The following is a 21,087-nucleotide window of genomic DNA, read 5'->3' on the forward strand; positions in this document are numbered from 1 at the left end:
AATAATTTTTTTGCTTATAAAATTATCTGAACTACAAGAATCAATTAGTGCTGTTAATGATTCACCATTAATTTTGGCAACAACAGATGCATGAAAAAGACTCTCAGGACAGCCATTTGAAACAGTACACAAACTTAGTTTATGCACTGCAGCTGTAACACTGTGGGTCTTTTTGATTGGCCAGCCAAGACAAACTTTGGAGAAATGTCCTTTTTTTCCACATTTAAAACATGTAACATTTTGAGCTGGACAATTTTTCCGAGCAGAGGTTCGATTAAGTTGGTTGTAAGGTTGATTACCACAATAAATACAATTTGTTTGTGGATGAACAAGCATTGCTTTGAGTGCTGCTGAAGGTTCTTCTGGTAACTTTATATTAGCAACAATATTTGGACTGGTTGATGATGAGAGGGGTTTCTGTATATAAGACTCAGAGTTCCTCTGAGCAATGTCAAGAGAGTGAGCTTGGTTAAATGCTGATTGTAAATTCAATGTTGAATTTTCAAGAAGGCATTGGCGAATGTAATTTGAAGTTATTCCAGAAATAAAAGCATCTCTTATTTGTTCCTCTCGATATTGTTCAGCTGAAACATCTTTATAGTTACAGTTTTTGCTAAGTTTGCGTAGTTCCTGAAGAAAGTCTTCAAGAGATTCACCTGATGTTTGATGTCTTATAAATAATTGATGACTTGCAAAAATTTCATTAGGGGTTTTTATATATAAGTTTTCCAGTGTTTCAATAATGCTTTCATAGGAATCACACTCTTCAATGTAATCATAAACATTTGATGATACAAAATTAATGATGGAGCGAAATTTATCTGGAGCATCATCTCCACAATCCTCTATGAAATTCTCAAATGTTCGTTTCCAATGCTTCCATTCTTTCGAAGCAGTTGGTGCATTATGGTCAAGATCAAGCCTCATTGGTTTTAAGATCTTTGACATTTTATATATATATATATATATATTATTTATGTTGAATAAATTGTGATGAACCCAATAAAAACATAAACCTCTTGATAAAGGCTTTATTCAACAATAATGTACTAATCTAAAGATATAAGAGTTTAAATATATACATAACACAAATAGTTCAAAAAGAATAATATCAACACAAGGAATCACAACATATATACATATATATATATACATATATATATATATATATATATATACATATATATATATATATATATATATATATATATATATATATATATATATATATATATATATATATATATATATATATATATATATATATATATATATATATATATATATATATACACAGGGGGGTGCAAAAAAAAAGCCACTCTAATTTTTTTTTAAAAAACAGCAACAAAAAATGAGAAAGACTCATAATAAAAGTAATATAGGACAATTTTGATAAAAATGTTTATAACATCATTATATATTACATATAATAAAAAGAAATTAGGATTTGTAAAGTATTTTTTAGGTTTCAGCTGTTTTAGTACTTAATTGGCCATCCTTTGTTTTTTATGACTTCTACGCATCTAGAAGGCATACTATCTACAAGTCTTTTTAATAAATCGTTTGGCAAAGCATTCCAACCAACAAGAAGAATTTGGAACAAATTATCTTCATTTGTTGCTCTACGATCTTTCAATTTTCTATCCAATATAGACCAAAGGTTTTCTATTGGATTTAAATCAGGAGTCTGTGCTGGCCAAGACATAACTGGTATCAATTTAGAATCTAGATATCTTTTATTTAACCGTGCTGTATGTTTAGAATCATTATCGTGTTGAAAGGTGTAGTCACTATTAGGAAAAAGTTCTTTTATACTTGGTCCAAGCTGATTAACCAAGATTTTATGATACATTTGCTGGTCCATGATGCCCTTCACCTGGTAAAGTTTTCTAACTTTGTGTGCACTAAAACAACCTCAAACATTAATCTTTTTGTCATGCTTAATTGTTGCCTTGCATGTTTGGGGGTTGAATTTTTCCCCAATTAATTTCCAACAGTGAGATCGACCATTATAAAACAAAACAAAAGGAGACTCGCCGCTCCAGATAACTTTGGCCCATTGTTCACATGTCCAATCTTTGTGCTCTATGCACGTTTTTTTCGATTGATTTCACTAATAAAGGGTTTTTTAATTAGCTTTCCAGAAAAAAAATCACCCGATGCATTTATTCTGCGAGATATTGTCCACTTTGAGATATAAGTAAGGTTCAAATCTAGTTTTATCTCAGAACATGTGATTTTACGATTTTTTTTTGACAGCGTTAAGAATGTAGCAATCTTCTTTTTTTGAAGTTTTAGGCTTTCTTCCAGATCCACCAGACCTTTCAGTTTTACCAGTGTGTTTATATTTCTTTACCAATCTACTAATAGTTGAGTTTTCTTGTTTAAAACGCTTTCCAATGCTTCTATGAGACTCTCCTTGGTCAGCAGCTTCAATAATTCGTCCAATTTCTACATCCGTTAGATGTTTTCTAAAATATTAAATGTGTCCATATTAATCTTTGTTTTAAAGATTTTATTTATGTAAATATTAGTTTATATATAAACATACCTTTTCTGTCCTAAATTTTTCACTGCCATATATCACTATCTATATCTATATCTATATATCTATCTAGATAGATATATAGATATAGATATAGATAAATGTATATATATACGCACACAGCTATGCAGAAAAGTTTAATTGAGATTGTAATTTTAAATAACCATCTCCATTAAACTTTTCTGCATAACTGTATATATATATATATATATATATATATATATATATATATATATATATATATATATATATATATATATATATATATATATATATATATATATATATATATATATATATATATATATATATATTAATCAAACTTTTCAGGGTTCAAATCAAATTTTTTAGGGTCTTTTCAACTAAAAATAATCAGGAAAATGAATTTAATTAATGTTTTAATTTTTAAAAGAACAATTTATTAGCAATACAATTAATATTACTACGATAAGATAGTTAAAAAAAATAATTCAAAAAAATAAATAAATAGTTATATAATCATAAAATGAGTTGTATTAAAGTTTAACCAAGTTAGGGTTTAGAACACAAAAAATAAAAAAAATAAAAATTTAATATTTAAAGTGTATTTCTTTGGCTTAATAGCTAAAACGAACTCGTCTCTGCATTGATTTGACCAATTTCATGCACATCCCATGTGGCACTTTAAACCAGTACTCATTCAGAAGTTGCTTCAAATGCTCAGGTGATTGAATTTGATGGTTTACCAATTGAGTGTTGATCCATGACCAAATATTTTCTATTGGATTGATATCTGGTGATCTAGGGCACCAAAGCAACAAATTGATCTTCTTTGTGGTAAACCAGTTTTTTATACCATGTGCCATGTGTGCTGGACCCCCGTCTTGCTTGAATATATATTGCTTGCTTTTGCCGTACAATAATATTGCCTTGTTTATGTAATCAAATGTGTTTCAAGTGTGTTTTTGTAAGTATATTGGTTAATACGGCCATTATACAGCTCAAAAAACCAAGGCCTTTGTGAAAAAAATATCCCTATATGTCTACTGAGTCTCCGCCACCTTGTCGTCTTGCTTGTAAATAGTGCTTGCAATATTTTTCAGTTGCATATCTTTTTTTGACTTGAAAATTTGACTTATCACTCCAAATCACTTTTATCTAATCTTCAACTGCCCAATACAAATGTTTTTTGCATCATTTTTATCTTTTGTGTCAGTCCATGATTTTCAGGATAGAATCTTATTGCAATGTAAGACCCAATACCTTTATATGCTAACGTTCTTCTAACAAGTTCTTTACTTACATTTCGATTAGAAAAGGATTGGTTAAGTATTTGAGCTAGCTTTTTGTTGCTGAGCCTAGGATTTTTTCTACTGGTTCTGAATATGCTACTTTTGTCATGGTCACTAAGCTTCAGTGGTCTTCTAGAACAAGGCATGTCAACGACGTTACCTGTTAGCTCCCAGGTTTTCACTGTTTCTTGCATGCAAAATTTCGAAACACCCTTAAGTTTAGTAATTTCAGCGCTGTTATGATTCTTTGATTTGACCAGTCTAGTAATTTGCCATTTGATGCTCTCTAACACTGCCTTTTTACCCATTTGCAAGCGAATAGAATTTAAAAGATTGCAGTTATTCTTTAGACAATTTTTTGTAATTAAAATTTTTTTTTAATTTTAAAATTTTTTTTTATTTAAGAATCATGAGTAGTTTTTATTTAAGAATCATGAGTACCCTTTATATTATAATTTATAGCGGTAATTAAATATAATAATTAGTTATCGAGTATGAAAAATGTTTAATTAATTAACTCGATTAAACTTATATGTCATCAGTAAAATAAATTGTATAAAGTTTAATTAGTTTTATAGAAGTAGTGTAGTATGTGTGAATATTTTTTTTGTCTATTTTATCGATACAAACATAAATAGCAAAACACACAAAAAAAAAACTTGAAATATATATTTGTTTTTAATGTTAGAAAAACTGATTTTAATGTTAGAAAAACTGACACATAGTTATAAAAAACTCTCTTTGATTAAACTTTTGTGCATAGCTGTGTATATATATATATATATATATATATATATATATATATATATATATATATATACACATTTGCATATAAATGTATAAATACATGTAAATATATATATATATATATTTGATATGTGTATATATATATATATATATATATATATATATATATATATATATATATTTATATATATATATATATATACATATACATATACATATAAATATATATATATATATATATATATATATATATATATATATATATATATATATATATATATCAAGTAATATCAAGTAAATTTATCGATAGGCTCAAGGTCCAAGATAATTGGAATACAGTAAGTAAAATGGTATAAAATTATTACAATGTACTAAGTACAGTCTACTCCATTTAGCCAGATGTTTAGCGCTTAAGCCTTTTCCTGCTTACCCAATATAGATTTGCAGAAAAGTGGTTTAGAAGTGGCTCATTTTGTTCTTCACACTAACCTCTATTTCAACACTTATTCAGCTATCTATCCTCTATTTCTTTACTTTAATGTTTTTTGAACAAATGGTAGAGAAACAATTTATTTGAACATTTCTTTTAGAAAAATGTGCTTTTAAACCCTTGAGCTCCAAGTATATCACTAAATGCATTATTGTTAACCACTGGTTTAGGAGCTACAATTAAATTAGAATATATACACATTACCTTACCTGCAAAAATTTTACTCAAAAAATGGCAATTTTTTCAAATTACAACAAATCTTATTTTGCTCATCAAGTACTTTTATAAAAAAATTGTGAAACACTTTAATGTATGATTAAATATACGATATACATTTGAAGTGTTTCATGATTTTTAGAACTTTAATAAAACATTTATAAAATGTTTTTTTGTTGTTTTTATTTAAAATGTCGTTTTTATATAAAATGTCATTTTTATATAAAATGTTTATTTTGTCGTTTTAAATGTAATTATTTTATTTAGAGTTTACATAGTTTTTTTCTCTTGTTTTTTTAATTGTTTTAATTTAGAACTTATATAAAATGTTTGTCTTTCTGTTTTTATTTTAATTATTTTGTTTAATATTTATATAAACGTTCCTATTGATATTATTTTATTAATTTCATTTAGAATTTATGAAAAGCATTCTTTTTACTGTGTTTATTTTAAATTAAATAACAGGTAAAGATGAACTTTTAAAATAATCATCCAGCCAGCGCTTTTTTGTGTGCTGGCATTAAATTTAAAATGGACTGCAAATATATATATATAAAAATGTTATAAATATAACTCTGCTCTCCATTTGTACATCAATGGAAGCTGCAAGAACCTGTCTGAGTTTACAAAAAATTTTATAATGAGGTTATTACTGTTCTGCAATAATAATATAGAGTATTGATGCTTCAATAACAGCATTAAGTGGATGGCCACCATTCTTCAAAAATAGTTTGCTAGCACTGTTCCAAGGTGGTTTGTTCAGAATCAGACAAAGTGCATTATTATATTCTAAATGTAGATAATATAATGAGTCTTTTTGTATAAGATACCAAAGCTGAAAACCATAAATAGGACTGCAAAAAGGCATTTAGCAATGTGATTTTTACGAATGTATTTGTTTTAAAATATCTTTATCATCATGCATGTCGTTTGGGATCAAATGTCCCAAGTATTTGAGTAGTGTACGAGAGAACTATTTTAGATAATGTGAAACAAGGGCTTTTTATTTAGGATTCATAACTTTTAAATAACATTACTTGAGACTTGTTGTTAAAATTCATATCATGCTTTAAAGCAAAACTAGGATATAAGTCAAGTAGGTTCTGAAGACCTTTGACTGAGTGTGCACACAATTTTATCAGCATTTAAAAAAATGGTTAGCGAGAAGACCCTCTACAGTATATGAAAGTTGTATTAAGTTAAAACTTAGTGTTAAAAATTAGTGTTAAAAATTAGTGTATTTTAAAGTACTGCGCTGTAATTAAATTAAATTTTAAAATCCGTTAAAAATCATTTAAAGTAATATAACAAAAATTATTAGCAAAATCTAAATTCTGTTTTTGAAAAAAATTGTATTTCCTTATAATTTTATTATAATTTATTTCTTAAAACAATGTTATACTTATCATAATCTTTTGTTTGTTTATCACAACTTATTTAATTATTTTCTATACGTATTTAATGAAATATTTTTGATAAAGATTTTAAATAGTTTATAGATAGATTTTCTTAGTTACCAAAAAAGTATTTGTAAACATAATTTATGTTTATAAGTATGTTATGTCAAAAGAACTTTATACGATATTGAATTAATAAGAAACAAAAAAATTTTCAAACTATTTGTGAAAAGAATTCTCTTAAACATAAACCCTTCTCTCTTATAATAGACAAAAAAAAAGTTTTTTTTGCTTTCACATAATTCAATCTATAATTAGACGTAAGTTTTTGATTTTAAAGTAAAACTGTAGATTTTTTTTTTAGTTAGTGGTACTGCTGAACCATCAAGTTTGTTGGCAATTATGGGTGCAAGGTATTTTGAAAAAATTAATAGATAATACAATAATGATATAAGAATTGGTTTATTAGCAGACTAATCCTTATTGAGTGTTTGAAATCTTGGGCACAACAACAAAAGCAGTATATAGATATTTATAATTCAGGCTAAAATAATAATGTTTTCTTGAGTTTTTTATTTATTTGATTTTTAATGATGAAAATGTTAGTATTTTAATAATTTAATTTATTCTACACCCTAAAAAAACCTTTAAAAAACAAAACACTTAAACTTCAACTCAACATTGCGTATGTAGTACCTAATTTATTTTAATAAAGTTTAAATTAGTATCTAAGTAATTTTAATAAAGTTTAAATGTAGTTTATGTACATTTATAAAGATGGCCAAGGTGCAATGAACAAATGTCAACCATTGTCAGTATCCCTCTAAAAATATTTACAAACTAATTTTTTATTAAAAGTTGAAAATTAAGTTTAACTTAATTTTTATTTTGTAAGGTATCCTGTAAATTTATTAATGATTTTTTGACTTTGTCTATATTTATATTATACTTATGTTTATGTCTAACACAAGAATATATGAAACTGTGACAATATAAGTGATCTTGAGTTAACCCGCTTGTGTAGGTTTTATAGGTTTATCTAACATGAAATATCACTCTGAAAAGTTTGTTTATCAGTGTGGTATTTAATGTTAGATAAACTACTGGAACAATTTCAATACTTTATAAAACTTACGTAAGTGTCTTATTATTTAGAAGAATTAGTTTGACTTATAAGAATCTCTTTATAATTAAAAAAAAAAGAAAGAAACAACTTTTTTTCTCCAAGAAGTAAATAAAATTACAAATAGATAAAATGCAAGTAAAAGAAGCTTATAGCGAAAAAGTGCAAGTAAAAGAAAATAAATTAAAAAAATAAAAACCCTTTAAAAAAACTTATTTAAAACTTGCTAATTCTTTTTTTTCTTTTTTTTTATAACTTTAAAACATGCTTATAATTTAAAACTTGATAATTGTTTCTTTTTTTTATATAACTTTCTTTGAGGAATTTTTAAAAAAAGGCTAAATTAGTAATTGTAATTCTTTGAAGTAGCATCTGACCTTTTACTTGAGACTAAATTAGATTAATTGGACAAATTTTTTTGCCCTGCAGTGATTCTTTTAGTTGCACGAGTGACCCTTATTTAAACACTAACAATAGTGTCATCTTACAATTATTTTGTGGCTTTTTTCAAATCCACCCTGAATATTCCATTATTTATAAAAAAATTAATTTGTAAGTAATAATAATAAATAGTTAATAACCATTTGTGAAAACTTTACTTTTAGTGGAGCTGGGAAAACTACTCTTTTAAATGTTCTCTCGCGCCAGAATGTTAAAAATTTGTTTATTCAAGGTGAAATTCTTGTAAATAATAAATTCATTCGTAATAAAATCAAAAATATATCCGCATATGTCATGCAAGAAGAGTTGTTCATTGGAACTCTGACTGTCAGAGAGCACCTGCTTTTTCAGGTACTTAAAATATTATGTTCTCAAGTTTCGTTATTGTTTTTCTGTTTTCAGTAAAAAGTATATATGTTTTGATTGTTAAAAATAATAAAATTTTTTAAAAACCCGTTATAAACATTGAATTTGTTATTCAGGCATATTTAAGAATGTCGGATAAATTTTCAACCAAAGAAAAAGAAAAAAGGGTTGATGATGTTATATTGCAGGTAAATAAAATTGATTTAAAGCAGAAATCTTTTTTTTTCATTTGAATCACCAAAGTATTAATGTAATTTTTTTTTTGTGTGAATACACAAAAAAAAAATAACACTAATACTTTGAAAAAATTTAGTTTTTCTAAGTATTAGTGTTATTTTTTTTTGTTTTTTTTTTGTAAAAGTTAAATATAGTTCATTATATTTGTGTCTTTTGAACTTTTTTATGCAGCTTGGTCTTACGAAATGTCAAAACACAATAATTGGTGTACCTGGACGAATTCGTGGAATATCTGGTGGGGAGAATAAAAGACTTTCATTTGCTTCAGAGGTAAGTGGTATAGTGATTCTTTAACAAAATAAAAAATATATAGGTTTTACAAAGAGTAAAATGTAATTTACTAGTTTTTACTTAATCTTTTTTATTCTTTTATTTTTTTTACTAGATAATCACAGATCCTCAACTTCTTTTTGTGGATGAACCAACATCAGGCCTGGATTCATTCATGGCAGAAAGTGTAATAACTTGTTTACAAAAGATTGCTAGTGAAGGTACAACAATTATTGCTACAATTCATCAGCCTTCATCTGAGGTTTTTCAGTTATTTGACAGGTAAGTGTTTTTTTATTTCATTTTTTATTTATAGTTAAAGCATAAAACAATAACTGTATACTAAATTTTTTTCTTTATTAAATTTTGGTCTGCTTTGTTTAGAATGTCAGCAAACTTAAAATTATATGATTATTTTTATATCTAATGAAAATCTGTATAAAATTTGTGGAAATATCACAAAGAAAAAAAGATTACTCGTGTGCATATGTTGTTCATGTTTAGTTTTTAATTTAAAACAACCATACAACAAGAATGAAACAAAAACTTTTTTTTTATATATGCATTTTCAGTCATATTGCATGACCCAAAGAGATTTGCTGAATTCATGCTATAAGCAAATGACGATCGCACCCAAAAAGGCAATTCTAGTTCTTCAATTTTGGAAAAACCAGATATAGGGCAATTATTTTATAGCCATTTAAAAAATTATTTTAATTTGATTTACTATTAATATCATACTTTATTTTTTAAAGATTTTTAAAACTTGTGCAATTAGAAATTTTATTGTTTAATCACTAATTTAAAAATGAGTCTTTAATTAAGTAATTTAAATTAATTAAATTTACTTTAAATAAGTAAAAAATAGATCATCCAATTATTTATAAATAGTAATATTTTAGATTAAATTCTAGCTGGTTGAATAGTTTTTCTGTCAAAGATAAATAGTAGAATGCCAAAAAAATATCTAACTTGTTGAATGTGGCAGTAACAAACTTAAAAGACGCAAATAGATTTGAAGAAAATAGATTTAAAGAACTTGATGATAAACCTATCTCTAACTACAAAATAAGGAATAATGTTTCATAAGGGAGGGGATAATGTTCATAAAGTATAAACATTGAGTGTATGAGAAAAGATTAGAAATATTAAATCTAAAAAAACTCAAAACTTTATTGTTGAAGAAGCGAATTAAAATTTTTTTAAAAATCTAATTCACTCCCAACAAGGCTGCAAGCAACAGTTGTTTTTTTTGTGTTGTTCTGCTTCTTTTTTTTTATCTTTTTTTTTTGGCATAAATTTTAGAAAAATTTTCCTTTATTCTAGTATATTTTTGGTATATGATTATTAAAAGCATAATTGCGTGTATAAACACTAATTTAAATTTAAATTTTTAATAAAAATAAAAAAATTAGCTATAAGTTCGTTATATATCTAGGCATACTGTATGGAAATGTTTATTTTTTGTGTTGTGCTTCCAAAAAATTGCGATACTCTTATTATATATAGAAATACTTCTTATCCTATATGAAAGTTACTATTTTTGTTTTGATAATGTAAATATATTAGTATACTAATTTAATATCAGACTGCAAAAAGAAATATGCTATCTATCAAGATTATTTATTTCTTTGAGCATTTGTATATTATTTAGTAATTTAGTCTTACATTGTTTGTTATATTTGTTTGTTATATTTTGTCAAAAAAATATATATCGCTAGTAGTAGTTTATCCATAAATTATTTTTTTATCTGCATTTTTTTCTTATTATATGATTTATTTATCTAGATATTTTCATATAATACTATATCAGGACACTTGCAAAATTTTTTAACATGCTCTGTTGTTTAAGGTCAATTTTTAGACATAGTCTTATTGAAAAAGAAACATTTAACTATTTCTATTTTTTTCATTTAATTTGGTCCAGAGGTTTAAATAAATGGGCAACTAAGGTTTTTATTTTTGCCCCCTGGAGAGTTTAATCATAATTGATTACCAACAAGAAGAACAAGAAGAATTCACCCGATAATTTAAAGATATCCTTTCTCTTTATATATATGTATGTATATATATAGATATTATAGTTCCTTAAAACCTCTTTTAATAGAAATCACAACTGTTTTTAATGTGGTGTGGTTATCTTTTTTGTTAATCCTTTTTTAGATTCTATTGCAGAAAAACTAGTTTTTATATCAAAAATAAAAAACATTACTTTCTATAAGTTTGTTTTTTTACAATATTTTTTTTTTTGGATTCATATAAAATTTCTATTCATTTGAGTACTAAGTTGATCTGTTTTCTAAGAAATTCTTTAAAAAAAATATTAGGACCTGTTAAATAGAAAATGAGCTTGAGCATGAACTAAATATTGGACAATTAAAGTATGTATGTATGTATGTATGTATAAAGTTTTTAACAAAGTTTGGCATGCTGGTCGTCTCCATAAGCTTGTTTCATATGGTGCATCTGGGAAAGTTTTTTAGGTTATCAAATTGTTTCTTTTAAACCGCTTTATTAAAGCCATCCTTGAAGGCCAACACTGTTCTTCATTTCCAGTAACTTCTGAGGTACCTCAAGATTCTATCCTTGGCCCTGTTTTGTTACTTATCTACATTAATGATCTTCCCGACAACCTTATATTTAAAGTGACTCTTTTTCCGATGTCTTAACTTTTTACTCATGTCTTGACAAAAAGTCTTCTCTTTTTTGATTGCTTAAAGCAGGCAGTTGATCTTGAATCTGATCTCACTTCTGTAACAGATTGGCTTGTAAAATTCACTCACAGTGGCTTGTAAATTTTAACTTCAACAAAACTCAGTTATTTACTGCATACAACTATCCCAATACTTTTGACATTCCTATATTAATGAATGACAACCCTCTCACCTAATCCTCTTCTTTATGTCTGTTTGGATTATCATTTACTAATGAACTTTAATGTAAATCATATATACGATCGATTGCTAAATTAGCATCCTAGTCTCATTCGTTTACTGTATCTGTCCCTGCATGCTTTAAAAACTTTTATTGGTCTTTCCCCACATTTTAACCTTTTGGAACTCTCTGCCATTTTCATGTTTTCCGGACTCATATAACCTACAACTCTTTAAGTCTTCTGTCAACAGTTTCCTTCTAACTTAATAGTGTTTGCTTGCAGCCTTGTTGGTACTGAATCAAATCAATATATATATATACATATATATAAAATTATATATATATACATATATATATATAGATGAAATTGAGGAAGATAAAATTATAAAAGAAGTTTTTATACAGGACTGCTCCAAGCGTGTTAATCTTTAAGCATACCAAAATATAAAGAATTTCAGTAAATTTCAGTATTAATTGTCTTATTTAAATCTGAAATTAAAATATGAATTATTATACTGCTATTAAAGTTAAGTTTAGCTGGCTCACATCCTGGATTGCAGCTTATTTTCTTATTTATTTATTTTATACTCATTAGAGATGGAATTTTCCAGAATTGAATTCCCTTGAATTTTTAATTCAAGAAATTTTCTGGAAATTTTCAAAAAAACATTAGTTATTTTAAAATTAATGGAAAAATTTTATGCCTTTTTTAGGCAGTTGTTATGGACAATTTTATGGTAAAATATTGTGCAGCAGATTATAAACATTTTAGAAACCCCTCTTTGAAAAACACTTGTTTTGATGTTTTGCTGAAAAAGTATTTTTCAAAGAGGGCTTTCTAAAATATTTTTTGTTGATAAAAAACAAAAAAAAGTGTCTTTGAAAAACACTTTTTTTGATGTTTTTTTATTGTAACTATAAGTAGCAACTAAGATAATTTGTTTTCAAAATTTTCGAAAATTGTCTTACCCTGTTATTTGCTTAGCATATTGACATTCAATGCTGTAGCAAGCTTTGTTTGAGGCTAAACATAGTTGGGACCCCCATCCCTAAAAGGGTAGGTGCATTTTCAATATTGATTAAATTGGCCCACAAGCTATTAAAAACTGTATAGTTGTATATAAAAAGACTTGATTGTATTTTTACAGTATTTTACAATTTTTTTATTGAACGATGTTATTGACTAATGGAAGACAAATAATAAAGAAAGATTTTTGCTAAATTTGAACTATTTAAAAATATAGTTAGTTTTAACAAAAAAGAACTAATGATTTCTAGCTATTGGTAAATAAGTGTCTCTCTGAGACTTGCTTTAAGACTTGAGTCTCACAACCTTGCTAGGGCACTGTTGATGTTATTAATCAATTAAAAAATATTACTATACTTTAAAATGGTTTTAATGTACTGTACTTTTCAACTAATACTGCCATGTGGACAATTTGTATGTGTGTGTGTTTTATAAGTATCATACCAAGCAAATTATTTTATTATTATTTTACTGAACATTCAGATCAATAAAATGATTTTTAAATTGATTATTCAGCCCGTCTGTCCAAACCTGTAGTATTTTAACACTTGATTCAATATGGTTAGATAATAAATTATGAACAAATACAAGAATAGATTCTTTTGAATGGCTTAAATCATCTGAAACTATGGCAGCTAATGAGCATGAATTTTGGTACCAAAATAAAGAAGTAAACACAGTAACTTGCTTCTTGTGCCAATGTGATGACTGCACTTAATCTTGCCACAAAGTTGAAAAATTTTCAGTAAAATCCACTTGAAGGACGGCTGTGTCTGGATTACTTTAAAGATGGAACTCATGATCACAATATGTATTTGATTGTTTCTGTTAAATAAAATAATGCCAAAGAAATGAAGGTAAAGATTTTGAAAAGGTGCTGTAAAAATTATCAGCTCTTCCCTTTTTCTCAATCTTTTTAATACATTCTTTTCCATTACCATCTGCAACTTTTTCCCATTGGTACCATGTAATGCACTTATTCTTGTCAATTTCATTCAAAACTTTATGAAATTTTATGAATGATTATGAAACTTTGCAGCATCTTTACATGTTGTACAAACATCATTATAACAAATGTTTCACTAATACATACAATAAGGAAATAAGCTAAGAGGAAATTCATGTGAATACAATGGAAAATTTGAATTAAATTTGTGCATGGCTTCAAGGATAAGGCTTATATTTTGATGTCGTTGACAGCAACAAACTTTTAAGACATTAAACTAGACAAAAGCACATGTGGTGGGCATAAACAAGCAAACTTTGATTTTCCAAATAATTCTTCAAGATAATCACCTTTAAAAACAGCATAAGCTTCATTAACATTCATATACAAATGACGTTTTTGCACAGTTTCTTTCTTGTTCTTTAATCTCACCACAATGGTTTCTCTTACCGAGTGCTTGACGGAATATATCATCACGCTGGTAAAAACCAAGAATTAATTTTACAGTTAAAGCATCTAATGCATTTTCATTAAGTATTTTTAAAATGGCTGGGCTACTTTTTGTCTGATCTTTCTCTTTCGTTGCCTTTCTTTTTCTTGTTGAGCCTCCAATTTAGCAAGTCTTTTTTCTTTTCTTCTTTTTGATTCTTTTTCTTTAACTACTTTTTCGTCAAATTTTTCTAACTGCCTTTCGCGATATTTCTTTTGATGTTCAGCATGAACAAAAGGCATGTTAAACCCTTGAAAGATTAAAAAAAGCAACAGAGTAGTTATGGATATGCACGTATTACATTTAAAGTATATATATATATATATATATATATATATATATATATATATATATATATATATATATATATATATATATATATATATGTATGTATGTATCAGGGGCAGACTGAGGCTTGAAATTTGCCCGGGAATTTTACATTTGTCCGACCCACATCAAAGAAAAAGAAAGTATAGAAACAGGTTAAAAATTGATAAAACCTGAGAAAATATTTGAATTCTAATTAGATAAATTTAGAGGAAAAAAATTTGACCGACCTGATTTTTGATCAACCTGATTTAGGCTGGCCCACCTGGAATTTTAACGGTGCTCCCTGGGGCCAGTTCGCCACTGATATATATATAAAATATATAAATATATATATATACATATATATATATATATATATATATATATATATATATATATATATATATATATATATATATATATATATATATATATATATATAAAACGCTTATCTAACTTATATGTAAAAAACACTTATCTAACTTTTTTCTTCAACTTAAAGTTTCACCATTGCTGGATCATCAGGAAGAGTTACTAAATCTCAAAAAAGATTCAATTTATAGAAAAAAATATTTTACAGAAAGTTATAAATTATTATAAAAAAATATTTTAATTACCATATTTTTTTGGTTAACTTGAAGTTACAGAAAGTAATTATTAAATAAATTTCTTTGGAATGGGGATTGTTTAATTTGGTCATTTGTTTTTATAATTTTTTAAAAAGTATTTATTTTCGTGCCTACATTTAGAAATTAATTTAGATTTTTTATTTAATAAATTTTCCTGATTTAAATGAGTAATTATTTCAAATTTTTCTTGCAAACATAGCATATATATTTTGGAAATGTTATTATAGGCAGGGGCAGAGATTTTATAATAGACCATTGTAAATCAAAATTTTTCTTTTTTTCTTTTAAATCCTAAATATATTTTGACAGTATAGTCTCTTTTGAATATTTTTTCTGTTTAAACGATTGTTTTTGGTTGGCATAACATTTTTTCCATTCCCCTCGGTTAAGCCAATATATTGTTTATCAGGGTTATTTTGTGAGGAAACAATGCATTTGTAAATTACATTTTTCGAAAGGCATTTTCCATTTAGAGGGCAATCTATTTTTTGTTTACAATTACAATAATCAGTGTTTTTTTCTTTAATATGTTTATTGTTATTAATTAACGTGTAGTTGAGCCTTTTTATAATTCTTTTTAAATTTTTTGTGCAACTATAACTTACTTTAATGGTATTTCTGTTAAAAATCTTATGTAATTTATTAGAGGAAAATGTTTGTCTACTAATTTTAGAAAAATTTTACCTATATTTGTTGAAACATTTTTGCAATATGGGGGGTTGAACCAAATTATGTTTCTATTTCTATTACGCTTTTTTTCAATTTTCTTTCAAATTTTAGCTCAAAATTTTGAAAGCCACTTTTTTTTAAGGGCATCTTCATAAACCCGTTTAGAGGAGTTAAATATATTTTTATTAGAAGAGTTTTAGCCTATTGTTAATTGAAATTGGAATTTGTTTTAGAATTTGAGGGGGATGGTTCAATTTCACATTATTATACAATATTTGGTCATTAGCCTTTTTCTAGGGCTTATCTAGGGCTTTAAAACTTTCTGAGAGGTTAAATGTGACATCAAGAAAATTCACAATTTTTATATTTATGTTTATTTCAATTTGGAAGCCAATGTTTTTAAAAACTTTAGTAATATCTTTTTTAATTTTATCGAGTTGTGACCCTGATTTTTTATGCATTATTATTAAACCGTCGTCGCGATAAAGATCTAATTGATTAATTTGGATTATTTTAGCTTGGGTATTTAAAATTTATAAACCTACAAATTCGCAAATTTCTGCTCCTTCGTAATTTCCCATTGTTACATCAAAGCATTCGTGCATGGTTTTTTTCTTCCACGTTTCCTTTTTAAAATAGAGTAAAGTTTTTCTGTGTTTAATTATACGGATAGTGTCCTCAGTAATTTCCTAATGGGATTTTCTAAATTTTATTGTTTTATCTAAAATTTCTGCTGTAATTGAGGGGTAAAAATCAATAATATTAAATTGTATAAATGTGCATTCATTTTTATTGTTAATTTTAGAAAACCAATCTAAAACATCAGTGGTATTTTTCCACTGATGTAAACCTAGTTTTTTCCAAATGAAACAAACGCTTGCGCTGGTGCAACTGATTCAATTCTCGCATCTAAATTAATTTTTTTTGGCAATGTTTTGAGCTTCTAAATTAATGGCGTTTTCCAAGTTTTTTGGTGCTTTTGTATAATTACTAGAAATTTTAAAATTTTATAGTCTTAATTAAGTGTAATAAATCATTTTCAAAATTTTCCAAGTCAGAAATATATAGTGAGGCATTTTTAAACTATTCTAAAATCTGCTCCTATTCTAAAATCTGCCCCTATTGCAGTCTATTCTAAAATCTGCCCCTATTGCAGTCTATTCTAAAATCTGCCCCTGCCTATAATAACATTTCCAAAATATATATGCTATGTTTGCAAGAAAAATTTGAAATAATTACTCATTTAAATCAGGAAAATTTATTATATAAAAAATCTGAATTAATTTCTAAATGTAGGCACGAAAATAAATACCTCTTAAAAAATTATAAAAGTAAATGACCAAATTAAACTATCCCCATTCCAAAGAAATTTATTTAATAATTACTTTCTGTAACTTTAAGTTAACCAAAAAAATATAGGAATTATAATAATTTATAACTTCCTTTAAAATATTTTTTTCTATAAAGTGAATTTTTTTTGAGATTTAGTAACTCTTCCTGATGATCCAGCAATGGTGAAACTTCAAGTTGAAGAAAAAGTTAGATAAGTGTTTTTTACTTATTTATTATTGCTGTTTTTTTTAAGAACATTGAGCACTCTATTAGTAAAATACACTAACATAATTTACATATATATATATATATATATATATATATATATATATATATATATATATATATATATATATATATGTATGTATATATATATATATATATATATATATATATATATATATATATATATATATATATATATATATATATATATATATATATATATGTAAATTATGTTAAGTGTATTTTACAAATATATATTATATAAATATATATATATATACATATATATATATATATATATATATATATATATATATATATATATATATATATATATATACACTTCTTACTGGTTGTCAAAACGTTTTTCCGTATTTTGTTGACACAAAAAAGAAACTAAAATGCAAGACCGGAATTTTTTTTTTTGTTACTTGATAGACTGCCTGCCCCAACCAAACTCTCAGTTGATGTAGCAGCACTCCCTTGCGAGTCAGGCTATAAGATAGTCAATGTAGCAGCACTCCGTTGTGAGTCAGGCTTTTTGTCAGTCAATTTAGCAGCACATCGTTGCAAGTCAGGCTATTTGTCAGTTGATGTAGCAGCACTCTGTTGCAAGTCAGGCTATAAGGTAGTCGATGTAGCAACATTCTGCGCATGATTTACAGTAAAAAAATAAATAAATATAGCAGCACTCCGTTGTAAGTCAGGCTATAAGGTAGTCGATGTAGCAACATTCGGCGCATGATTTACAGTAAAAAAATAAAAATAAAAACATTGTTTATATTATTAAAAACATTCAAAATGTTTTACAAACATTAAAAATGTTTTAAAAACATTTAGAATGTTTTTAAAAACATTCTGGTCAATTCAATTTGCGTTTTTGCGGTTTTTTTAAAAAACAATTAATTTGTAATTAAGTTAATGGTTTTAACTTTCTGACAACACGCAAATGTTGGACAAAAGTCAAATGTAATTAAAAGTGACGTATTTGTTGGCAAAGAATCAATTTTTACCTTCTCTACTCCCAAATGCAGCAATTTATAAAAGTATATATATATATATATATATATATATATATATATATATATATATATATATATATATATATGTATATATATATAATTTAATTTTTTAATCTTTAGATTACTCCTATTATCAGAAGGGCGAACTGCATTTTTGGGAAAGACAATAGATGCCATAACATTTTTTAATAGGTAACTGGCTATTAATAAGGTGACCATATCTTGATTATGCCAAACTATTACAAGAAATTTATTTAAGATCTAAATGATACCTTTTTTTAAGTTGTTTTAACCATTATCATTATTATTATTACTACTATTATTATTATTATATATTTATTATTGCAGAGTATGTACAAGAAATTAAATTATCAAATATTAAATTACGTTCTACATTTATATTTTATGAGTTCTTATTATAAGAACTCATAAAAAACTAATTCTTACAAATTTTTTATAAAATTTTAATAAATTTTAAGAAAAAAAAGAGTTCATTCCAACATTTATTCCAATGTCGTATTGTTTTAATTTTTGTAGCATTTTATGCGCGACCCTTACGTACACGCTAAGCTATTTCACATTAGCAATTTTTAGTCTAAAGAAATCATTTAAGTGGAAGTTAAGAGAAGTAATTAACATTATAAACCACTTATGAAGTTTGAATTACAATTATGTAAAATAGTTTGCATTAAAATTATGTTTGATATTTGCACTATTTACAAATGTAATAACTTAAAAAAAAAAAAAGAGAATTTTATTTTTACTAACCTAACTTTTCCATCAAAAATGTTCATTAAAGAAAAAAAAAAGATGTTATAGGCGCATAAAAAAAGAAATCATAAAATAAACATATTAACAAAATTTTTATTTATTATCTTGCAAGGGCAAGAATATTTTTTTAGACATTTTCTCATAGCAAATAATAACAAAAATAATTACCCAATTTAAAAAAAAAAAAAGTTATTAGCTTAAAAATAGTACACATTAAATTTTATTTTATATTAGCGCCAATTTTGGTATTTTAAATTTTGTTTGTTTTGTTATAATGTTTTTATAACAAAATATTTTTTCATTTCATCAAAAAAAAAAAAAAGAAAAAACATTAATTATAACAAACTTCAAATGACATCTTATATAGAGTTTATATTTTTATAATTAAAAAAAAAAATCTTTTTTTATGGATATAACTCTTTATAACTTATATAATTTTTATAACTTATATAACTTATAATATAACTTATTATTTTATAATGATATAACTTTTTTGCTTGAACTTACACTTGAAGCAATATAGATTGTTGTCCTCCAACAACAATCGTAAGTGAACTAAGTTTTAACTCTTTTGAAGAGAGACATTAACATTCTTTATGATAAGTCTGAAAAAAATTTCTTTGTCTGATTGTCTGATGTTATATTTTTGTATGAAATATGTTTACTTTGTTCAAGCAAAGCTTTTTTTTTTAAATTCAAAAATTCAATCAAGTTTTGTGCTACATTAAGTAAAAGTAAAAAGTTTAAAGTTCTGCTTTATAAATATTGTGTTGATAATATTTACAAATAGTAGGCTTATTATAAAGTGGTTTGGTGTCATAATGTATTTTCTCAGTATAGTAATCAAGATCTATATCGTAGTATTGATAGTCAAATAATTGTCGTTTTTTACATAAAGCTTCATATGATAATTTTTTCTTCTCTTTTTTAAAATTGAACTAGAAATTGTAGTTATGAAATCAGATGGATTAGGCTAATCCATTAGCTTTAATCCATTTTCTATGTCTTCTACTTTTCAAAATTAATTTTCCGAAAGTAACTCCATAAACTTTAAATCCACATTAGTTTTCACATCTTTTTGAGTAACTAACAACACAACAACTTGTTGAAATATTTTAATTCATGTTAAAAAATAAAACAGTGAAAAAATTTACAAACAGAACATTAAAATATCTCAATGTTTTTACTGGAAAATTTCTTAATATTTTTTTTTTTTTTGCCTTCAAGTATGCGCGCGCATCTTATTTTGAAAATGAGAATGTAAACATTTGTAAGTCATCTTGCTCTTGCAATGTCTTTGTTTATATTTATAAGTTTTATTTTGTGAAAAATAATAGTTTAAAAAAATAATTATTAAAAATATTATTTTATAATAGTTATATCAGCTTTATATAAATAACAGATTGCGCAATATAAAATAAGTAAAAACAGAAATTTCCTTATAATTAAGAAAGAGTTTTGATTAAAAAAGTTATTTAAATTAAAAATAAACAGGTTAGTTTTTCTTGGTTTTTCTTCCTTCTTTTCTATTTTTTACAAAAAATTAAATTCCTTGTAAACATTTTTTAACTTATAACACTGCATCAAAAATATTCATAAAATGTACATTTAACTTAAGACAAATGAAAGTGCAATGGTATATATTTTTTAATAAATGATACTTGGAAACTTAAATATTTGTCACAAAAAA

At 25.3% G+C, this 21,087-nt stretch overlaps 1 protein-coding gene across 1 annotated transcript in view; it reads left to right on the forward strand.

The window, feature by feature from the left end:
- The window catches only part of LOC100213760 (protein white), an 85,053-nt gene that overhangs the window by 34,753 nt on the left and 29,213 nt on the right, over window positions 1–21,087 (forward strand). The window contains exons 3-8 of the mRNA XM_065805540.1: window positions 7,031–7,079; window positions 8,395–8,581; window positions 8,713–8,784; window positions 9,005–9,103; window positions 9,219–9,385; window positions 18,747–18,818. Of these exons, the coding sequence (XP_065661612.1) occupies window positions 7,031–7,079; window positions 8,395–8,581; window positions 8,713–8,784; window positions 9,005–9,103; window positions 9,219–9,385; window positions 18,747–18,818 (646 nt within the window). The remainder of the gene's footprint in view (window positions 1–7,030; window positions 7,080–8,394; window positions 8,582–8,712; window positions 8,785–9,004; window positions 9,104–9,218; window positions 9,386–18,746; window positions 18,819–21,087) is intronic.

This window comes from Hydra vulgaris, chromosome 09 (genome assembly GCF_038396675.1).
Source record: "Hydra vulgaris chromosome 09, alternate assembly HydraT2T_AEP".
Taxonomy (NCBI): domain Eukaryota; kingdom Metazoa; phylum Cnidaria; class Hydrozoa; order Anthoathecata; family Hydridae; genus Hydra; species Hydra vulgaris.